The 22,931-nt window shown below is 42.8% G+C and overlaps 1 protein-coding gene across 1 annotated transcript in view; it reads right to left on the bottom strand.

The window, feature by feature from the left end:
* LSM4 (LSM4 homolog, U6 small nuclear RNA and mRNA degradation associated) overlaps positions 1-22,931 on the bottom strand; it is a 176,991-nt gene that overhangs the window by 105,378 nt on the left and 48,682 nt on the right. Inside the window, exon 2 of the mRNA XM_069649267.1 lies at positions 13,467-13,508. Within this exon, the coding sequence (XP_069505368.1) occupies positions 13,467-13,508 (42 nt within the window). The remainder of the gene's footprint in view (positions 1-13,466; positions 13,509-22,931) is intronic.

Raw genomic sequence — 22,931 nt, forward strand, 5'->3', positions numbered from 1 at the left:
AATGTATTTGTTAAGTGGGATGAATAGTTAGGAATGGTTTTATTTTTATAGAGCTTTGTGATCGCTGTCGATTATGTAACTATTTTATGAAAGTGTTATTTTTGTTCAAGTTTGTTTAGAATCTGGTTATTGTCCTTTGAACTTTTTTTCCTTTTCTATTTTGTGTAAGGTTTGTCTTGTGGACACCATAAACACAAACCACAAACAGAATATTTAGTATTGCTTTCAGACGTGTGCCCCAATGAAAGACCTTGAGGTTCCAAAATGCCTTGGCCAATACAGTATGCCACCAACACTGAATATTAAGTCACAATAAAACGTATTGCTGTGCTACTTCAATGGATTAAGTGCCATATTTTTAAATTAGTATTAGCTTGCAGTTATTACTACGAGGGTGCGGGGGAAGGAGTTGGTCTCCTCACAGTCTTGTTGGGTTTTTCAAACGTGCAATGTGCCGACATTCCCCAGATACACATTTTCCCTAACTTAATCTGTACAGGTGGTGCCCACTCCATTGTATTCCTTTATATTAAAAAAGGGACAGCTCGACCTCTTAGGGAACCGAAAAAGCAGTCCATGCACCTAGTCAGCATGAAGCTAACAGGGGACACCATGTTGCAAGGAGTCACAGAAGCATGCACCCCGCCCCACTGACCTTGCAAAATAGGCTTTAACCACCTCTTTGAAGCTCCAGTGACAGCCAATGTGTGTGTTTAGGGCATCTGCTCCAGAGTCACTTCCGCTGGAAGATTTGTACATGAAAGGCAGTTTATAGACCCACACCCGCAGCTCCACAGCAAGCTCAACTAGCTGTGGGGACCTGGTTCCTCTGTGCAGTTGCATTGTCCGTGAAGGCCTGTACACAAGAAGAATTCTTGATGATGGGAAAAAGCTTTCAAAGCAATGGAGAGAGCCTCTGGTTGCAGGATGTTGATGTGGAGTAAGTCTGTGATCCAGATAAAATTTTGAAGTAGGAATAGTTTACTCCCTATTTTTTTAAGAGATAAAAGAACTGTAAAAACAAAAATGTTTTATGTGCACCTATTTGTTCACGCACATTAAAAATAAATAAAACATACACCTCTTTAGATCAGTAAGTAATAATGGTTTATTCCTGTGGCACCAAGTGTAACAACGGTCCAAGGATATCCATTGAGATGCGTCGGTAAAAGCAGGGGGAAACACTCTTAGGCGAGTTTCCTAATTTTGTTGATCCATGAGCATCAGATCCTAGGAGTGAGGGATCTGTAGCACCATTGACTGGGAGTGAGATGCTTAAATACAGACAGACAATAGGTAAAGCTTCTCACCTTGAGACGCTCATGCAGAACAGAGAACACAGTGGGCCAATATCGTGAAACACGTCAAAGAAAGCTGTGATGAATCGGAGATAATTCACCCAGAAAACCTGGCCTGGGACCCTTCTTATTTAGCCAAGGGAAGGCACATGCTTCCTGACCCTGGGGGAGGTGTTATGCGGGAGGATCACATTAGAGGAAGGTGGGGGGGCGGAGGGGGTGAGAGCAGGTTATGATGTATGGGAAAACACCTTTAATAATTTCCCTAAAGACCTGACAATTCCTATGGCTCATTGTAAAGTTGAAACTGTAGGAAAAGGGGATTTGCACATTGGGGACTTCAAGTCCCACAATACCCAAAGTACTGGGATGAAGAGGGCGAATGACCCACACCCGAGGGAGACTAAGGCATAAAAGGCACCATCAGGTGCAGGCCATAGAGAGTAGCAGGGAGAGCAGTAGTAGGAGGTGGAGTGGTTGCTTTAACTCCACATTGCAATTGCGACTGAAGGAACAGGGAGACACGGTAACCGCTGTATGCTGTACGGATGCAGGTTTTGAGAGGGTATCTTCTTTCAGAAACTTTCATAGCAGCGATCGTACAGCAGGAAGCGTTGCTGGTGAAAGTCTACTCCCTGAAGATCAAGATTGCAGAGGTAGCACAGCGGCAAGCTTAAAGCGGAGCATCTTTGCCCACGTTATGGCAGGATCTGGTGGCAGGGGAGCACCTATGAGACTTTGGAGCAAGACAACGCTCCTTGTTTCAGTACTGCAGGAGGGGAAGACAGAGCGAAGCAGTTTTTCTTACTGCCTGGAGCAGGATAAGCAGAACACCGGCAGACAGTAGAGCGAAGGGACGCACAAGCCAAACCCAATAAATTCACCAGTAACCTGTGACCCCAGAGCGCTCCATAAACACCCAATAGCCAAACCCGGGAGTTCTGAATATTGAACAAACGAAAGAAAAGCGATGTGGCAGAAATATAAGTATTTTGAATGTCGAACTAATGTGAAGCAGAAAGATAATTATGTTAAACACCAAGCTGATGTAAAGGGGAGAAGGAGCCAATACAAAAACCTGGCGAACAGACCTGTCAACTGTTTTGAAGGTCAGAAGAATTATAAACAACACGAGAGGGCAATCGTGTTAGAAGACAACAAACAACTGTTGCCAAAGCCAAAAGAATACTATAATCTATTCAGTTAAAAAGAACTGTCATTGCCAAATCCAAGAGAAAGCCATTAAGAAGCCAGTTGTTTATAGACCCTATTGTCAGAGGGAGAAAGAAGCAATAGGGGAAACTGACCTAAACAATCATTGCCTAAGCCAAAGAAGAGCAGGGTGAAGAAAGAACCAGTAGCAGTAGTTGGTTGGTGCAAGAGTGCGTAAACAAGAGTGGCATGAAGGCTGCCCTTCTGACAGAAGGTGTTCAGGAGAAGAGCATAAACTGCATTGCATGTGTCAAACAAACGTGTGGAACAAACAGCACCAATGTGCCTCATGTTTTCCCAGGAGAGGTAGTCAAATACGTTGATTATCAAATCAAAAGACTTTTTTAAAGTTTTGTGAAGAAAAACTAAAACCACAGAAGTACTTGTAGAAGTAGTAGTAGTTTGCAAGTTCTGGCAGGAGAGTACAGCAGGACAAAGGGACTTACAGTATAGGCCTGGAAGGTGTGCGAACCAGGCACGAGTAATTAAAGTACTGTGGTAAAGTAAGTGTTGATGAAGCAGAGGGGAAAAGTCCACAAAAACATATTGTGAACAGTTGTAGAATCATCCCTACAAACCCATATTGCTGATGCAAAGTTGAAGTTAACAGTTAAAGAATGATCCCGATAGAAGCCTTTTTGTTGATCTTGAACTGTGGAAGTAAACTTATTTTCTGAAGAAACGTTGTGCAAAACTGTCTCAAATGGAGAGATCCAAGAGGTGTTGAACATTTTTTAACTGTTGGTCAAGTCCAATTGGAACTGTGTTGCAAGACGGGATTTCTGTATTCTTTTGAACCGTCAGTTGAAATCCTTATTAAATCTGGGGAAGGGGAACTCACCCAGGTTACAAGGAGAAAGTTATCTTGTCTTGAACATAGACTTTGTTGTAGCTGGACTGCCATACAAGTGTGACGGACAGCATCTTTTTGTTAGTGTTTTTCCTTTGGTTTATTTTAGTTAGGGAAATCCTCGCCGTGTTAGGGATAGTGAGGCGTTGATCAAACCCGAAAAACCTTTACAAAGTTGTCCGCCTCACATTTCTGACCCCTCACAAGACTTTGCTGGATTCACTGACAAGGCGAAAAAGTAGACGACGAGAGGACTCAGCCTATGAAACTGCAAACCCGGACCAGCCAGTCATTGTGGCAAGGATAAATGTGGTGGTCACGCTGTCTGAGGAAAGCCAACACAGCTGATATTTTGGTGAAAACAATGGGGGGTGTGTTGGGTCCAAAGGGACTAAACTGGTTATTGAAAAGCGGTTTGCATAAGAGTAGACAATTGCTGGTGCGGTCCCAAATGGGCATGTGCATGTATGCATACCTCTGCTCCACTGCGCAGACCCAATCTCCCAACAGATAAGAGACTAGCTCTGCACCAGTGGTATCATCTTGAATCATTCTGGGGTCTCAAAAGGTGTTCGACAGGTCCAGACTGTTCTGCAGGCCCGCCCAGTCTTTAAGCACATAAAAAGTCTGCAAAATGTAACCAGGAGAGGGGGAATGGTGCTCCTTCACAGACCAGATATCCAGGTGCTTCAGGACCTTGGAAGATAAAGATTGTCATCAGCTGCAGCAGAGGATTGGATGGAGGAAATAAGGATGGGCGATCTTCCCAAATGGCAACCAAAAAGGCCCATGGGTCAGAGGAGATTGCCCTCTGTGCCTCCGATTGGAAAGAATTATTCCCTCCCAGCAGAAATTGAAGAGAAAACAGTCTGGTTTTGAGTCGGGGGTGGGGGTGGGGGTGGGGGCCGAGAGAGACTTAAGTGGGATAGGGAAGTTCACCCCCTCCTATAAAAAGGTATAGGACACAGAAGGAGGCCACGAGATACCGTGAATGCCACAATGATAGATAAGTATGTCGAGAGGTACCCCTCAGCCAGCCCTGTAGGCCAGGTGCGGAACAAGTCTACCCCAGAGTGGATGAGGAGCCACAGGCTGCAACTAATAAGACCTCAATTGACAGTATTGATTAAAGCGCCGCAAAGCCAAGACACCAACATAGTTAGAGACACCACAACTTAGCAGCATTAGACATGAAGCATACATGCCATGCGCACATCGGAACACAAATACATGAAGAACATGAGCATGCAGTTATATAGAGGATAGATACATATGCATACCGTCATTGCTTTATTATTTTGTCATTAGCAAACGCAGAAACAGCAAGAATCAAGAGATCATGGGTAAAGGTTGCAGATGTTTGTGTGCAAATAAACTCACAGAACTGCAAGCGCACCTATGGGGAGTATAGAATAGCATGTACACTGTAGGGACCACATAATGGTTTAGGAAAATTAGAGCAGGCCACAAGCCTCTCAGGAAGAGCGGAGTTGAATCAGGCTGGACAAAAGCAAACGTGTCGGACAGGACCAGCTGCCAAGGCCACCAGATACGAATGGCATTCCATTCCCTGAACGACAGTAACACCAGCTGCAGAAAATGTGAATAATTCTTCATAATTCAGAGCTCCAAATCATGGTCCCCGAACACGTGACCCGGCCGACTCAGACAATGGACAGCAACCAGCACTGGCAAGGGGAGCCAATCATAAGCCGACAGACAGAACCTTGCAACAAAGCTGTTAGAATGTGAGACAAAGTTGCACTGAGCAAACAAGCACTCTCAGACTAAGGTGGTACATACAAGTTACAATGCAGACACAGTCATTCTTATTACCTTGAGACGGTACACCAAGAGCTGAGAACCTTTGAGGATCCCAGGCCTGGGGACGTCAGCTCTAGCCAACCACAGTTAAAGAACCAATAGTAAGACCCTCACACTGCAACAATGTTAGAGATAGTGATTTGGGGATAGACCAGGCCAGCCACCTGACATGCGAGAGCCAGTATATATGTTTAGTGTCCACTATAGGTGGACTATTACTCAGTACCAAATCCAGTGAATCGGATACATTTTCTAAAGAGGGGCCCAGGTTATTCTGATGAAATTTTAGGTCAAAACTGGCCTGCAAGCAAGGAGATGTTGAAACATCCACGGATTTCATCTGTCTCTGTACTGGTCCCTATTGGTTTTTGCTGTAATAAACCGCAGTTTGAAGTTGCCATTTGACTGAGTCTTACGTTCCTCCTGTGAAAGGTGTTGCGCCTTCCGAGATTCCACGAACTCCTAGTGGCCATCTGGTTTACCTGGGAGTTTGTCCCAACAAGACGACCTCCCCAGAAGAACCCGATTCTTCCTAGGATAAGAAGTTAAGTGATCAGTTTGCCTGAGCCCATTCCCTAAGACCTCAAAAAAGAGAGACCTGCACTCCGAATACCTTTGTGAGGAGGGAAAGGATTTGGGGGAAGGTTTAGCCAACACCACCAGAGACAGGTTGTTAAATAAATTGGGCTACAGCTGTGTTTAGTGCCATAGGGGTTGCTTCCGCGCGACTCAGCAGTGAGTCGGTCCCGTCTAGATCCCGATCCCTCACACAAATAAAAAGTCACCTCCCCCCCAGGAGAACAAGCTCTCCCTGTGCTGGGTTACTTTGGTGCATAGCGCATTGAGGTGCGCAGGGATTCCGTGGTTAGGGAAGTAGGAGTTAACGATGCATATTTCTGTTTGTTCAATACAGCCCCTCAGTATCAGGTAACTGCCGCTCCATCTGCCTCCATCCCCAGTCACCAGAAGGGTATTGTGGGGTATATCCACGTAAATACACCTCGTGCATACTTAGATTATGCCACTCCGTACCCCTGCCCGCCCCAACATTCTTTCACCTTGGACATAGGGGCTCATTACGAGGTGGGCGCTAAGGGGTTAACGGCGCCGGTAAAGGTGCCGGAGCCGTTAACCCCTTACCGCCCTATTACGAGGTCTAAAACCAGGCATCCTTACCGGGTCCCGCGAGGAGACAAGGATGCAAACAACGGGCCCCTTATTAACAGGCCCGTTATTTGGATCGTCCCCATTCCCATTGAGCCCTATGGGGGCTCGAATGGGAATGGGGATGGTCCGGGTTCCCTGAATGGGGAAATACTAGGCCCTCCAAGGTCGGAATAGCCCGGTATTTCCCCCATTCAGGGAACCCGGACCCGAGTTTGTGGGTAGCCATGCCCTTGTTAAGGGCATGGCTACCTCAAAATTCGTAATGAGGCGCATAGTGTCTTCTGTGAGATGAGTTTCTTGTACCAGGGCTATGGATACCTTTTTCCTGTTCAGGAAGGATTTGACTCGGTTCCTACGCCATTCCTCTTATGTTCCACATCAACATCGCAAAATGACTGAGCCAAACTCAAGGACTCCCAAACACTTGAACTTGCGGATCTGAAGACGGCTGCCAGGGGAGGGGCTTAGGGAGAGGACTGCCATTGGCTCGGGGCAGTATGACCCAGAGTATGGTGATTGGTCTAGAGGAAAAAAAAAAAATCAAAATACAGTTTGTAAGTGAAAGTTAAACTGTGTTTACCTTTACTTAGGATTCCCGGCCTGGTGACAGGGAATAGTCAAGAGCATGTGCATCCACGCCAGACCCCATGCTGGTGAAATAGGTTTTGACACACAATAGTGGACTATTTGTTTTCTACAGACATCATGACATAGTCCTTAGTAGTTGGTTGAGGCAGGGAATCCCCTCATAGTCATAGGGCCACCTGTGTGTCACCCTTACACAAGCCTCCAGTTCTGTCAAAAAGCATGAGTTATAGAAAGAGCATGCAGCGAAAGAGAATTGCCCCAATCTACCAACTACTACTACCGTTCACTGAAATTCTACATAGAGGACCAAAATAAGCTGGTGCATGCTGAAAAATGCAGTCTTGGTTTGATTCTCATGAACTACTTAGACTAATACAGCTAATAATCATTTGCTAAACAAAAGCCCAGACTCTGAAAAGTGATGTCAGGTTTAAATTACCTCCCATAACCCCACCCGGAGAGAGTTTCCAATATGTAAACCGTACAGTATGTGGGTGTGGGGGGGGGGGCATTCATCCACACACACACACAAAACTGCACCTGAAGCACGCCCAAACAGGTACCTAGGAACTTAATGGAGCACCTCCTCCACCATCACACAAACTGTCAATTTCCATTTTATGTATAGCCCACCTCAGAGGTGTGGGCCATTCCTTGATAAGATCTCCGGTTATTGATACTGTTTCTTTTTTTTTGTTTAATAATATTTATTGAGATTATTATGACATGAAGCAACCTAACAATGCAAATATTAAGTTAAATACAAGATGACATAAGCTTTTAACGAACGCTTAAAAGTAGATAATAACGGGAACTGTTGATAAATGAATTAGTATAGATACACTTGAAAAAGATACAGGGGCATATATCATAATCAATTAAGTCAGCATTTTTAGAACAGCTGATAACAAGCAAAATGAGGAAAAAAAACGAACATGGGGAGACAGATGGGGGATTAGAGGTTGGGAAGGGGAAAAGAGGAATTAAGTACATATATACATTTTTAAAATGCCTTAGGAAATACAACATTTGGATTAATGAAAATGGCACGTACAATAAAAATGGAAGACATTTTTATGTGCCGTGTGATGTCACATTGTAATAGTTAAGATAGTGGATAAAAAATGACCATTTAGTATTGCATTTCAGTAGAATTTTGTGAATTAGCTAAACATTGTTCCAAATTTTGTATATTGCAAATATTGTTCCGCCAACCTTTTGCGCGCAAGTTCTTACAATTAGCCGTTAAGTTTTAAAGCAATAGTTATGAATAGATCATATAATTTCCCTGCAACAAACTCATTTTGGCCTTCAAAGGCAAGCCTACCAAGGACAATATTTAATAAAAGAGAATGGAACATTGATAAAAAGAATATACGTTTAAGGAATACTCAAACATTTAGCCAGAACGAAAAAACAAAATGGACAGCTAAAAAAAATATGCTCATAGGAAGCCCCGGCATAATTACAGGTCCAACAACTATTGCTTAATCCGTATTTGTAAAGTTTGACTGGGGTAGTAAATGCCCTATGAATGAAAAAAAGAAAGTGCTGTGTAATGTTTTCTGCTGTTGAAATATTTCTGACTTGGAAAATATCAAAGACCAGATGTGATCATCGAGTGTTACTCCAAAGTCGATTTCCCATAATAAATGTACTGGTTGAGCAATAGATTTTGTATTAAGGGCTTTGTAGAGATTTGAAGCCTTGCGGTCAGATGAGGTGGTTAGTTGCCACAACCTAAGAACATCTGGGGATACAGTGTTATTAGAAAAGTGTTGAAGAGAGTCTAGACAGGAGTTGATAAGCCTTTTGTGAAAGTTTAGTGCAGTGTTAGGGAAAGACTAGCACCTAAACTGCTGAAACGGAAGAATATCAGGGCCATTAATGAGTCGTTGCATAAACCTTATGCCTATTTTTATCCAAGATTTCCGGTTCAATATTCTATTATTAATGACAATGTTTTTGTTATGCCACAACAGGGGGGGGGGGGGGAATCAGTTATTGTTACGGGATTTATTGTGTGGAAAAAGAAGAGATCTTGAGGGCCGCCACAGAGGCTTTAATAGGGTCAAAGGCATGGAGGTGTGATTAAAGAGATAAATAAGATCAGCTGGATCATAAGGAAAAATCTAATTTTTCTCTAGTTTAAGCCAAGAGGGAGTATTTGATAAGTGAGGGGAATCAAACCAAAAACACGATTGTTTAAGGAGGAAAGCAGAATGATAACGTTTGAAATCTGGAAACTTGACCCCTCCTTTATCATAAGGGGCAATTCATTTTGCCATATTCTTTTGCATTTGCCAGAGCCCCAGAGGAAGTCAAGCAGAATAGAATAGATTGGTTTGAAAAATGAGGGAGGCAGAGGAAAGGGAAGGAGCTGAAGGTAATAAAGGATAAAAGGGGAGAGCATCATTTTAATAGTATCAAGCTTGCCCCACCATGAAAGATAAATGGGAGACCATTTGGAGGTTTATCTAGCAAAATGCGTTTGTTAAGTTTAATTAGTGTTATGAATCGTGGACGTGTAGCTAATACTGAGATATTTGATCGATTCATTACACCATTTTAAACCGGAAGGCTCCAATTCATGTTTAAGACATATAAGAGGTCATATTTCAGACTTTTCCTTATTGAGTTTATAACCAGAGACTGTACTGAATTGATGAAGGGAATCTAGTTTCAAAGGTCATCAAGGTGTTTCTTTACGCAGTTTCTTCATCCTACCAGAATATGCCATTATATGACACCTAAGTGCTGCCTTGTATGCATCCCAGTTATTAAAAACCGAAGTGTCTTCATCAATGTTCTTCTCGTAAAATTCTTGCAGGAAGGACTGGACAGATAGAATAGACTGTTCATCTTGTAATAAGTGGTTGTTAAATTTCGAACCTGAGGAGGGTTTACTGATGTTATCAAAGATGAATGTAGTTCTAACAGGGCATGGTCTGAGATAATAATATTGGAGATGGTTGAATCTACAATAGTGTCTGTGCGAGTTTGAGGTAAAAATATAGTCGAGACGAGAGCGTATTGTTTGGAAGAAAATGGAAAGTGTAATCAAGTTGCGTGGGATATGCTAGCCTCCCAGAGTCTATTAAAGCAATCCAACTACTTGCATATATCCTTTACCACTATAGATTTGTGGAACACATTACTAGAGTTATCCTATTTGGGAAGTAATCATTTATTTTAAAATTTGGACCAACTATTAGATTTCAAAATATACATAGCTTGTATATCTTATGGAGATTATGTTCTTGATTTTTCAGACTCCGTCTCTATTAGTGAGTTCGCAAGATTGCAGTGTTTGAAGATTAATTGTTAATTATCACTTTTAAAAACGTACACAAAACCATGCAGGTGAACTGATGCAGATAACCAAACGAGGTTTTGATGATTTTTGATTTGTCAATATAAGTTTATTTTACTGAAAACGTTTGATATATTCATCATCATAGACTGTATTTCTGTAATTTGAAGATTTACCTTATATCCGCTCCAGATGAGATCAATTAAATTCTAAAATGTTCCCTCATGGATTGATTATGTTGGACTTTCTAAGGATAATTGGTTTATACCTGTATTTCTATCATAGAACAATCAGAAATGTTGGCTGGTTATCCAACTTTTGAAAGTGTGCAGGGGACGGGAGTGTCTGACCATTGGGCACTAGTTGCTCTGTGTACTATGTAGCAATTTACATGCCAGCGTTGCAATATTCTCCACTGCACCTGAAGATAATCTTGCATGCGTATGCCTTGAAGTAAATCTCAAAGTATTCTCCATATATAATTTGGTGTGCGGTCTATACTAGTACAATTGTCCATGTCTAAGGACAAACCATCAAACTGCCACTTAGTTTGGAAACCTCGCAGCCCCAGACAAACATGTACATTCCTGATAAACAGCATGTTAATGTTAAATGATATTTGTACCACGCACTATCACCACCGGAGTGGTCCCCTGGCGGCTCTGAAAGAGGGGAAAAGGGAGGGCGAGTTAGTGGGAGGACGCTGAAAAAGTGCAAGAGAGCAGCGATGTGCTGTTGGAGGCCTCAGCCCAGTGGGTCCGTTGGCTAGGCCAGGGTTGTTTGCGGCTGGTAGTCATGTACGGTTGCGAGAGTCAATGTGTGTTTTGTTTTGTTGTTGCAGCGTAGTGAGGTTTGTGCGGTATGTTGTGCTGTAGGCTTGTGGTTGTGTTTGGTCTAGAGTTTGAGTGGTGTATGCAGAAGGGGAAATTGTTAGTGGATTGCTTAGTTTGCGTTTTTGTCTCGAAGTGCGGCGCTGGCTTCTGTAATCTCCCCAGATGGGGTGTGGGAGCATTTCTGCGCCTCTGTCCAGATCTGGGCTTGTCTGGTGCTCACAGTGCATGATGTAATAAGCAATGGTGACAATTAAATTAATGAGCAACAAAAGCTCATCAAATCCAAAAGGTATTGGCCTAAAAAAAGGTGAAATTGAACAGATTCAAGAAGGCCTAACAGCTTCACCGATATTAGACACAGGATGGTAAAAAAAGGAAAAAAAAAAGAAAGAAAACACCAAATATTAGAATCCAGCAACAAAAACTGTCATATGCTTGATGGAATAAAACCTTGAAGAGGGACTTGTCTGGCTGGTAATGCCCTGCTGGCTTATGGCGACAGGTCACAGCGATGTGGAATACATCACCAAGGGCCTTTGCCAGCTAGGACAGTCAACCACTGTGGCTATTATGTTTGTTTGTTTATTCACTTTTTATGTGCACCAGACCCGTGGGTAACAGGGCGCAGCGATAAGAAAGGTTACAGAATAAAACAGTTATACAATATCCAGTATACATATATATAAATCTCACATAGATACAGAATATACAATATACAAGAGTGCAATTTACCAGATATTACGCTAGGTATTTACAGTATGTTAGTATTACACTAGATTAGATAACAGTCATCTGAGCAATGACACCAAGGGCAAGTGGGGGTGGGCCACGTCAGGTTGTGAGCGACTGAGGGTCAGTGGAGATGATATGTTTAGTTACATTTTTTCTGAAGTGTAGGTAGGGTTGATCAACTCGGGTCTTGTGGCAGTAGGTTCCAGATTTTGGGTGTCTTCACTGGCAAGCTATTTCCACCGATCGTGGTAAGCCTGTATCTAGGTATTGCCAGGCAGTTAGCGTTGCCAGCCCTGGTTGGTCTGGGAGAGATTTTCCTATGAAGTTTTATAAAGGTAACTAGGGGCAGAGTTATTTAGAGCTATGTGGGTCAGAGATAGCATCTTCAACTGTATTTTGTTGTCAGGAGATAGCCATTTATGTTGGCCTCTGATGGACGAGATATGGGTTCTTTAGTTTATGCCGAGTGCTGCTCTCAAGGCGTTATTTTGTAATGTTTGTAACCTCTGGATGGTGGTTGTGTTAGTTCCACTGTATAGGGCATTACAGTAAAGTATTAAGGCTCTGACCAGGATCAGGCAGCTGTCGTTGGAGAGGAATGGTTTACCGATTCTTATCAGCTTGCAAGTGTAGGCCGTGGTGGAGGCCAGGGATTTTTTATTTTTAAATTGATTAGGACCAGCAGACACCTAGTGTAGGATGCAGTGTGTGGGGAAACAAAATGTGCCAGCCAGTGTAGCAAAGGAGAACAGGGCTGAGTGGGAAAGTAGGCACCACAGGCAGATCAACAAGTCAAACGCTGTGCCAGAGATCGGAGCGGTCACTCGAACAAAGTCAGTCAGTCGCAAGGACGAGCACACACAGCAACAATACGCTGCAACACGTGTTAGTGGAAGATAATCTAGTCACATGTTCAGTTGGACATTTTACTCACTTGGACCCATTTTAAGAGGAAAAACACCAACCCAGAAAGACAAGTTATCGGTATAAAGTTAAGAAAGATGAATTCTGACTAAGCAATGCACGATTTGATAGCGATTGTTACTATGCAACTGCTACTACATTTATACACCTCCTAAACAGGGGTTGGCCAAGCTAGGATTACAAATTGTAAGTTGCAGGCTTGACCATGCCAGAGGCTAGCCCTTATCCATGAGCTATTCAGGCAAAAACACAGAATACCAAGTAAAAAGTACAATAATGAATGACTGTGTGTAACGAGCTTAAACACTTTTTGCACAAGTGACATATTATACATTTTGGTTTTTATATCGTAATATTTTACTCGATGTTGGCACTTGAAGGAAAAACAACGGAACCAAAAAGAATGGTAAAACCCACACATTAAAATATTAATTTGGGAAAAGTAGCAGTTTGCTTTCTGTTTTTCATAGAAAGTGAAAAATAATGTTCTATATATCGGAGAATACCCCAACTAGGATTACCAGTGACTTTATATTGCTGGGATTCTTGAAAACCTGATTGTTTTTTTTGCCTACATAAAAAGGAATGACGGATTACTATTGTAGACTAGCCAGCCTTAAATTGGAATATTGTAAACTCTGCAGTCAATGTATAAACTAACAGGTACGATGCAGTCATTCGGGTTGAACAGTATTATCATGATCAATTATTGTTCAATGACATACCATAGGGTGATTCTGAGCCGTCTTCAGCAAAGACAAAGGCAGCTGTAAGAAATAAAGCAAAACATTGATTAAAAGCGGCAAAAAAAAAAAAATAAACACCCAAGAAAAATAGTCACACAAAAGATTATGGGTGATGGTGTCAAATTCATTACTCAAGTAAAGGCACACAAGAAAATCTAAAGATACGCTGGCCTCTTGGCTTGCCGATTAGGTCTTTAGAATTATATGCTTTCGAAATCAAAACACTGTTTGCTTTACAATTTAAATCCTACTATTAATCTCAGACATGGGTCCAATGTGGTACGTGCTCCAATAAGTAGAATTCCATTTGTATCAGCAAAATGGAATAAGAGCATGGCAAGTGAGCTTGCAGAAATTCAAAATCAATACAATAGATAGCCCATTTTCAACTTACAGATCAGGTAACCAACATAAATAAAGGTAACCATATTAGGCACTAAAAGGCATTCATGGCCTACCATGAATTAAAACCCATGGACTAACTTATGAAAACAGAACAAAAAAGGGAAGACTGGCACTGGTTTCCTTGCTCAGTGAGAACAAGACAAATCATACACCATAACAAAAAACTTTAAGAAGTTTTCAAAAAGCCAGAAACAGACAATACACAAAATACCAACACATTCCTTTATATCTGCCTAGCTCAGGTCAGGCAGAACAAGCCAGAGCACAGAATGGTAGCTTTTCTATTTGGCTCCATTATCGTGACTGTCATGCAGGATTCAAGATTTTGCTCTAACTCACCAGGACGAGAGGCAGATACTCAAAAGATATGGTTAATGGATCCCTGTGGGTAACTACGTTACTGCCTTAGTGGTCCAAGATGATGGACCAAGAGAGAATGAGGCAGTATCCGGCATCCGTACATAAAGTGTTGGTGATCCTCCGGTGGCAAAGCAAAAATGAGCACAAAAAAGAAATTGATGGCTTACCGAGTCTGCGCTGGAATCATGTAGTGCATGTTGGTGCCGAATTTGCAGGTGCTAAAAGATGTTTGGGCCCCCTAATTTGCATAAATCGTGACATCACAGAAGGAGTCTTTAGTGCAAAAAGTGTTAAGGGAGTTTTCCTAAAAGTGCACTGTGTGATAAGACTATCCCAATTGTTTGTAGATCCCCGACTCTTAGTATCAGTCTGTATTACACATGGAACCTTGGTCAAGTGGCAGAGCAGCCAGGCGTATCATAAGAGGAAGATGTGAGCTGTAGGTACGTACACTGAACCCAGTTAGTAAAGCAATTCAAAGAAACACTTACACATAAATGTATATTAAAATAAAGATGTTTACACAAGATTGTTTTTAAATACATAGTACATTTAACCTAAATACATAGGAATACTTTTAGATACTTTTCAAAGGCCGCTGCCTAGTTTGTAGCTGCGCGTGGTTACAATTGTTACAGCGCTTGATACTAATGACGGTTCTACCGGATTAGCGGTACTACTGCGCACTCACGTAAAACAGATTAAGTATGGCAATTACATTTAGTTAGCAAAACCAAATAAAATATAGTCTTTTAAGAAGGAAAACCTTTGGTTAGTCAAATACTAGCAGAGCTCAACATTCTAGAGGCAGTTTCTTTTCACAGCAAGTCTTAAAGTCCAATTTGCAACCCTAGTTAAAAGGCAGTTCGGAGAGGCTCAAAGTCTTGTGAAGCAGCAGAACAGCGAAAACTCCTGTGGAGATTTTCTAGTCTCTAGTCTTAAAGATGCAGGAAGATTAGGCCAACAGAGACCCTGTTAAAGGACTCGCTAGAAGAGACACAAGCAGCCACTTAGGTCGGAGGTAAGTGGAGGACAGGCCGGAGACCTCTGCGTGCACTCCAACACTCTGGAGCGACTTTTTGGATTAACGTAAGCAATACCTTTTTCCCCACAGTACCATAGTTTTGAACAATGTTTGTGGCTGGATTCTCCCAGGTATGGCAGCTCTGGCCCCGACCTCCGGATTCCCTGGTCTGGAGACGAAAGGAAGGACAATGGATGGGATCTATCGGCAGCAGTATTGAGGAAGGACCTCTGGCACAGATTACGTCAGCTCTTCTGGCCCGTCTGTGGTGTTGGTGCCTTTCCTGCAGCACCAACAAAGTACTGAGTTACTACTGAGTTAACACTGCCTTCAGGGGGCACTGTACCTCCCTATACTGCACCATGATATCAAAGGGGATGCAGATTTCCAAAATAATCTCCCCATTTTGTTCACGGTCCTCAAATAACTCTTCATCAGTCATTTTCTTTAAAGTCACGGTCGGGTCTATACATAATATTGTGTGCCACTCGCACCCAACAGGGTCTGTTCAAATTAGGACTGCTCTTTTTCTGACACTACTAGTCCTTATAAATCTAATGAAAATATTGTCCCTGCCACCATCTCGGGTGGCACCATGGGTCGGAAAATAAAATCTGTAGGTACTTGCCAACACTGTCACAATTTGAGACACTGCATTTACTAATACCTTTAATGCCATAGAAAAATATATTTGGACCACAGGACCCCCCCTCACCCCCATGTACTACTGGCTCCCTTGCTATTGCATTGATTATTGCCATTGCTCGAGTTACACACATCCCTGGAGTGGAAACACTACCCCTTGATCTATGAATAATACAATTCTATTTATTGTACTGAGCAGACCCCTACCCAACAAGTTCACTGGGGAACTCTCAGAATATAACAAGGGGGCTCGTACTACCTCCCAATAGCCCCAGAGAATCCCTGCATGTAAAGAGTTTTACCCAATAATGGAAAGTTCCCCTCCATGATGCACGATTTAGTTGTACCTGAATCTACAATATATATAAATTGCCCGTTACCCATTTCCACCTCCACCGAGGGCTCCTCTTCAGGGTGTGCGATTATCAATAGGATTGGACATGCGAGTGCTTTCTGTGGGCTGTCCTAATCAGAATATGGATTTGTCCTGGCCGCCCGTCATTGTAATTCCTTGGAATGGGGCGCCTGTTCCCGTTGCCATTCTGTTAATGTGTTCCTTCACCCCGCTGTAGTTGTTGCCCTTGCCTGTCGGCCCCATTAGGGAACTGATTTTGAACCCCTTACCAAATTGCTGTTGCCTCCTTCCTTGAGGCCCATGGAATCCCTGCCCTGAGGTGATGGCCCATAATTAAATCTCATCTCAGGTCGGTTCCTGCACTCCCTTGCGAAATGCCCCCATTTCCCACCATACCAGCACTGTGATGTTCCCAATCCTCCTCCCAGGGGCCCTATCCTCCCAAAGCCTCCTGGTCTTGCTCCTCGAAATCCTCCTTTTCCCCTCGGTGCTCCTTAATACTGCTACTGTGGGTTGGGGTACTGTCCCCCCACCCCATTGTCCCTATCCTCCTTCACCCCATAGTGCCGCAATTGTGGCATTCCCAATTTGTTGAGTATCTCCAGTCCTTTCCCCCTGAGCTGGTGCCTTCACTGGTACTTGAACAACAACCTTATTTAGTTTCTTTTCCACTAGTTTTGCCTCATCAGTTTGGCGCTTCGGGACTGTTTCCCTGTCCCGCTCCTTGATTCTCTTACAATTGCAGACTATCATACTTTGTATCTCTGCCCACCCTTTGGCTTCAATTCCCACAATTTTATCTAGTGCCTTCTGGACCTCTTTTGCTAGGCCGCTCTTAAATGATAGTCTCAACTCTCCACATTTCCTGTAATTTAAGGATAAACCTAACTGGGTCATCATCACCCGTTGTGTACTGCATTAAATAATGTAAGTCAGGGGTATCTGGGTACATACTTCGTAGGGCATCCCATACCCTTGCCCTTCATTAACGGCTGCTCATTCATGTTCATTATCTGCAAGACTCAACCCAGCCCTTGTCCATATGTCCCCAGCCTGCTCCCAAACTATGGTGACCAGTAAACTCTTTAAAAAGTCTCCTAGTGCTAAGGCTACCCCTGTTTGTTATTCAAATTCATATGTCCATTTACTAGCTCCGTCTATAAGCTGGGGGAGAGCATTAATCAAATATTTTTTGTCCATTTAAGGCCATGACACATACTTCGTTATCTCTACTACTTTATGTATTACAGGCATCTGCATATCTGTTTTGATTTCTACCCCTTTCGTATTCTTCTGATCTTGAACTACCATGACTAAATCTGGTCTATTTCTTGGGTCTGTCCCTCCCCACTGCCTCTTGTGGCAGGGACAGGTTTCTCACTGCCTCCTCTCCTTGATCTGCTTCTTGTACTGCCTCTTCATTATTTCTACCACCTTGATCTTCCCCTCCATTATCCCTTGTTTGTTCTACTTCTTGTCCCATGACCGTCCATACCCTTTGCCTATCAATTTTTTCAACATAAACATTTCTTACTGCCCCAGGGTTAATCTGAACAAAAAGTCTCCTGACTTCCAATCCCCTGTTTTCTGTACCGGTTCCCTTATTTCTAGTGATACTTCAGGTTCCTGTAACCTGACCAACCTTTCCCGCAATGCTCTTAACTCATTGTCAATGTCTACTTGTGGACCCTCTGAGCACACCACTGCTACGGCCATATTCGAGCTTGTGGGTGGGTTATATGGAGGTGCAAAAACTCCATTCCCTCCCTCCCCCAGTTGCTAAGCCTGATAATCTGGTTGACCCTCTCTCAACCTCTGGAGGCTTATAGAATGGGTTTTATACCCTACTGCAAGTTTAGGCATTACGGGGTACATCCCCTTACATTGGATCTCTTTCCCCTTCCAGATCTTCCATATCCTCAACTAATCAACACAGAGATCAAGAATCTTTTTTTTGTGGAGACTTGTTCCCTTCATATTTGGCTGCTACAAAGATGGACATTTTTTCTAGCATGTTTCTGTTATGGGAGCCCTGCTCTGGCCAGGAGCAGGAAATCCCTTCCTTTGTTTCTACTATCAATTGTTTATTCATTCTGTCACAACACAGCGGCAGAACCCTATGCATGAGTTTTATTGGAATTTCTTCCTCCATAATGTTGTGTGTGTCCCTAATGCTTCACTTAAACCCTACTGCAATGCTGCATGTGCTTCAAAAACACAGATCAAACGACTTTCTCCCCCACCCCCTTACTTTTTCTCACTTTGATATCTCACACACACAGCGACTCATCCACCTTCCTTCCTTACCACAAAAGACAGCAAGAGAAAATATACACAAAATAATTCATCCAGACCCATTCCTTATACCGAGCCACTACTGTTGTAATACCACTTATTGCTTTTATCGTTATAAGAATAATGTGCGTTATTACCTTCTCAACCCGTTATGGCTGAGGATCCCTTACCTTCCCTTTCCATTACAAAAAGTAGAAAAACAGAAATATGTGACAATATCAAAACATAACACCCCCCTTATCAAATCTACTCCTTTAACACATCACCTGAAATCCTATCCAATCCAATCTTATTCCTCATCACCAAAAGTCCTATTTTATACTACATCACCAAAAGTCCTATGCCATAATACATTCACCAAGTCCTATTACATCTATTCCATTGACCCCGTACAACATCCACATCACCATAATATCTTTCACATCACCATAATAACATACATACATGTTCCCACTTTGTTATCATTTGCAGGAGTATACTCACGTGGGTGGTGTTCACTAGAGTTTCCTCCATTCCAAAGCTGGCCTGTTCTGGAGCCACACCCTGCTTCAGTGAGCAGAGAGGATTTCTTTGAAAATGGCTCCTACTAGAGTCGCTCAGTATACATGAGGTTTTTGATTAAGGGGACCGATCACTATAGCTGGGCGTGGCCCTTTTCCTGGTGACTTTTCGTGGCCTGGGCTTCGTGAAGTACGGGGGTGAAACTGAGGTCACATCAAGGGGTCACCACTGAAAGAGAGTCCCTCCTAGGGTACCCCCAACTCTAAGTGTGTACATTCATTATGCTCACATTGGAATGAATGCATCCCTCTAGGGAATTAAGGCCAAGAGTCGATCTTGCAAAAGATAAACTTTAATCTTTACAGAAAATGAGGTTATGGGGCTGGGGGGCAAAGTACTCTGCCCCCCAAACAGCATTCTGTCTTGCTTGGCTGGCTCCTGCAGACTAAATGGCAAGCAGGTGCCTTTATATACTCTTCAACTTGGTCACTGGATACCGGCTGTCACGACCCTCGCCCAAAACCCCCTCTGGCAAACCCATTGGGCCGGTGGAGCCAGGACTCGGGCCTCTAGAGCCCGGCATCCTCTTCAAAAACCCTCCTGGGGCCAGGCCTCGCGCCTATGGTGCCAGGCTCCTACACCATGAAAAACAATGTGCTTGGGAACTACTTTATTGTGTTGTCAGCAAACATGGAGGCATCCACATAGCTTGGTTCCTAGGAACCAAGCTGTGCGGTCTAGTGTTTTGGACGTGGCAGCCTACCTCCGCATACCTAAGGGAGAAAAAAAGAGATTTTAAACAAAGAAAGGCATGCAGGATAGCAACAACACTAAATAACAGCAATAAGACCTACCTGAACAATATCAAACGGGCCGGTGTCAGTGAAGTAACTGGACCGCACTCGCCTATGAAAGACAACGCGCCCCTGCAAAGAAGGCAGGACGGAGAGAAAGCCTAATTCTACCACAAGGTGAGGAGAGGGCGCCAGAGGGACTGAAATCATACGGGGTGGAGGGAGGATACTTACCCCAGTCGGTCAGTCTTGAACACAGTCCTCCTGTATTTTCAGGCAGAACCTTCCCCGCAGACCACATCAGGACAAAGCTGAGAAGCATACCAGCGAGTAACCCGGCTGGGTGGCATCCCTGTGGATACCAGGTGAGCATAACACCGGCAGAGCTCAACCAAAACTGTTCTTCTTGCCGTACAAGGGATGCTGTAGTCTCCAGTGTTGCATGGCCAGGTTTACATTTAGACCAATCCGGCTTAACATACTGCTGCCTCTGCAGGAATACATTGCATCTCTTGCTTAGCATCATTGTCTACGTTATAAACATTCATACATAAACACACCTTCCCGCCATACTCTCAACACGTCACTCAATATTGTTATATTTGATCTGGTCCAGTAATTCTCCCAAATAAACTTGTGTTCCTAGTACTCTGTATGTCATGCATTGAATCTTTTTTAGTCTCCATTGGCTTGTGATAGACAGGGAAAAGCTGCCGAGTTACCTCGTGTACTCTGCCAGCCTGCCTGTAGTCTACTTTTAGCACAGGCTGCATTTTTTCTGGCAGAGAGCCTGCTTTGAGATTTGATTTTAAAACTACACCGAATAACATTTACACATGTTTTCAACTAATGGTTATTTGCACCTTATATTTTAAACACTATCTATATTTAGTGACCCTGAGCCCGCGTGGACTCTTGTAGTGCTTAGAAAACAGTTAACAGAAGTCTTGCATAATTCTAAAGCGCTTGGGAAACTTGGGAATGAAGGAAAGCACTAGGCTCCTTCCCAACAGTTTCTTAATGAGTGTTACGATATCTGCATGATCAAAAAGTCAGAGCAGAAAGCTTTGTTGCTGTAGTGTGTGCAGTTAATGATTAATCTTTTGGCTTAGCAAATAAGGTGGAGAAATGGGTTATCCAAGCCTGTTCAGTTACTGCATTTATCATAAGCAATATTTCGGCACAGTTAGGATTTTTTTATTTTTTTAAAAATAGGTCTCTTGTTGTCTTTGAATGGCTTTTATTAAGTTCCTGTAACGTGTGAATATTATATTTATCTTTTATAAGATAAAATTTGTAGTACTTCCTCAGCTCTTTACGCATCTGTGTCTTCAGAGGTTTAATAGATGGGTCAAAATGTTTTTGTCTAAATGCTGGATGATTAGAGTAGTTGGAGCTTTCAGTAATCATTTTGAGTACATTTGTGTATCCGGAGCAGGACTGCATTGGTGTTTGGTTAACAGGACAGTTGGGCCTTTAGTGTTTTAAGTTTGGGCACCGACCAATTAATTCTTTTCCTTTTGTTGTTAAGTGACAATGGAAATTTGTAATCACATACAGTAGTGGATGAAAGAATCAAATTTATTTCCAAAATATTGTGGTCACTAGAGTCATTAGGGATGACCCGAAAGAAAGCTACTGGATGGCATGCAACGAAATTTAAACATAATCCAGGATGGCCTGGCCTGCGAGAATCCTCTGATCCACATGAGGGGGAGGAGGGGCACATCTCCTGTGACGGTTCCATTTAGAATTGAAAGGTATTGATCGGCTAGAAGCGTCATCCACTTGATTGCTCGAGGTTTACCTTAAGTCACGAGGCAGTTGATATTAAGGTTGCCTACTATTACAGCTAGGTGCGATTTACCATCTAAAGCAATGAGATTTAACATTTGTTCATGGCATCAGAAATTGCAGCAGGGTTCCAATAAATGATCAACAAAGAGGCTTGAGGGGAAAATGGATAGTCACAATTGAGTTTTGTTAACTAATTGTATCCCAGGATATAGGGATGCCCATGGTTCGATGTGGATTTCTTCATTAAGATTTACTGCAGTTAGTAAGCCTGCTGATCGTCGAACTTTAGCTTATTTTACTGCTGAAATCCATGCAGTTTCAAAGTTGGACCACAATGGTTGAGTCATAATGCAAGTCTCTTGCAATGAAATAATGTCATTTTCCTAATGTATTGTACGTTGGATAGGTTAGGTGTGAAGAACCTCGTGTTTCATACGGCCATGGTGAAATTATGTGAAATTTGATCCGGTTGCCGCTAATTGTTTGTAATGCTATTGTCTGCCAATGGATTTTATATCCTCATAACTTATATGAGTTAATTTCGGAATGGCGTGGAAAACAGTAGGGTAGACCTGTTTGGAAAAGGAGCATTTCGCTGCCTATCCAACATTGTAAGAGTCAGTTGGTCTTCATAAGAAATGTCATTAACATTTGGATTTTGGGTGGTTGTTGACTAGCCACTTTTTGGGTTATGGTGTTGGAATTAGTCACTATTCTTTAAGCTCTGGGTATAGGCAGGTGTGATCCTTAGATTGTTCACACCTCTTTTGCTCCATTGTTGGGAAATCTGGAAAATCATTGGACTTCTCAATGGGATGTCTCCCACAAGGTGTATTTGAATTCTGCGTATAGCGTAAACTTTCAATAAGGTAATCCATTTGGGGCAAGGAGGAGACATAGTATGTAGACAAGTTCATAAGCTCTGCATTTGACTCCTCTTCTCCATTCCTTAAGAGGTGATGAAGCAGAGACGAGAATGAGCCAACTGTGAAGCTTGAGGGACAGCACAGTCTCCAGATATTGATCCCTATTGAGTAGGAACTTAGCAAGAGGCTGCTTGTTCTGAAGCTGCATCATTTAGAAACAGTACTAATTGGAACACAATGAATTATTTTGATTTAGACTTGGTGGACTTCTTCGCCAGCGTTTGATTTTTGGCCTTTTTCAAAGTTTTGGATTGTGTTAAGTTAGGCTGTTTTCTTGATTTGTGTTTAGTCGGATCAGGACTTGAAGGGTCCTGATGTCCCTCAGGCTGGCTACATTGTAAT

This window comes from Ambystoma mexicanum, chromosome 1p (genome assembly GCF_040938575.1).
Source record: "Ambystoma mexicanum isolate Mex_15411 chromosome 1p, UKY_AmexF1_1, whole genome shotgun sequence".
NCBI classification, from domain to species: domain Eukaryota; kingdom Metazoa; phylum Chordata; class Amphibia; order Caudata; family Ambystomatidae; genus Ambystoma; species Ambystoma mexicanum.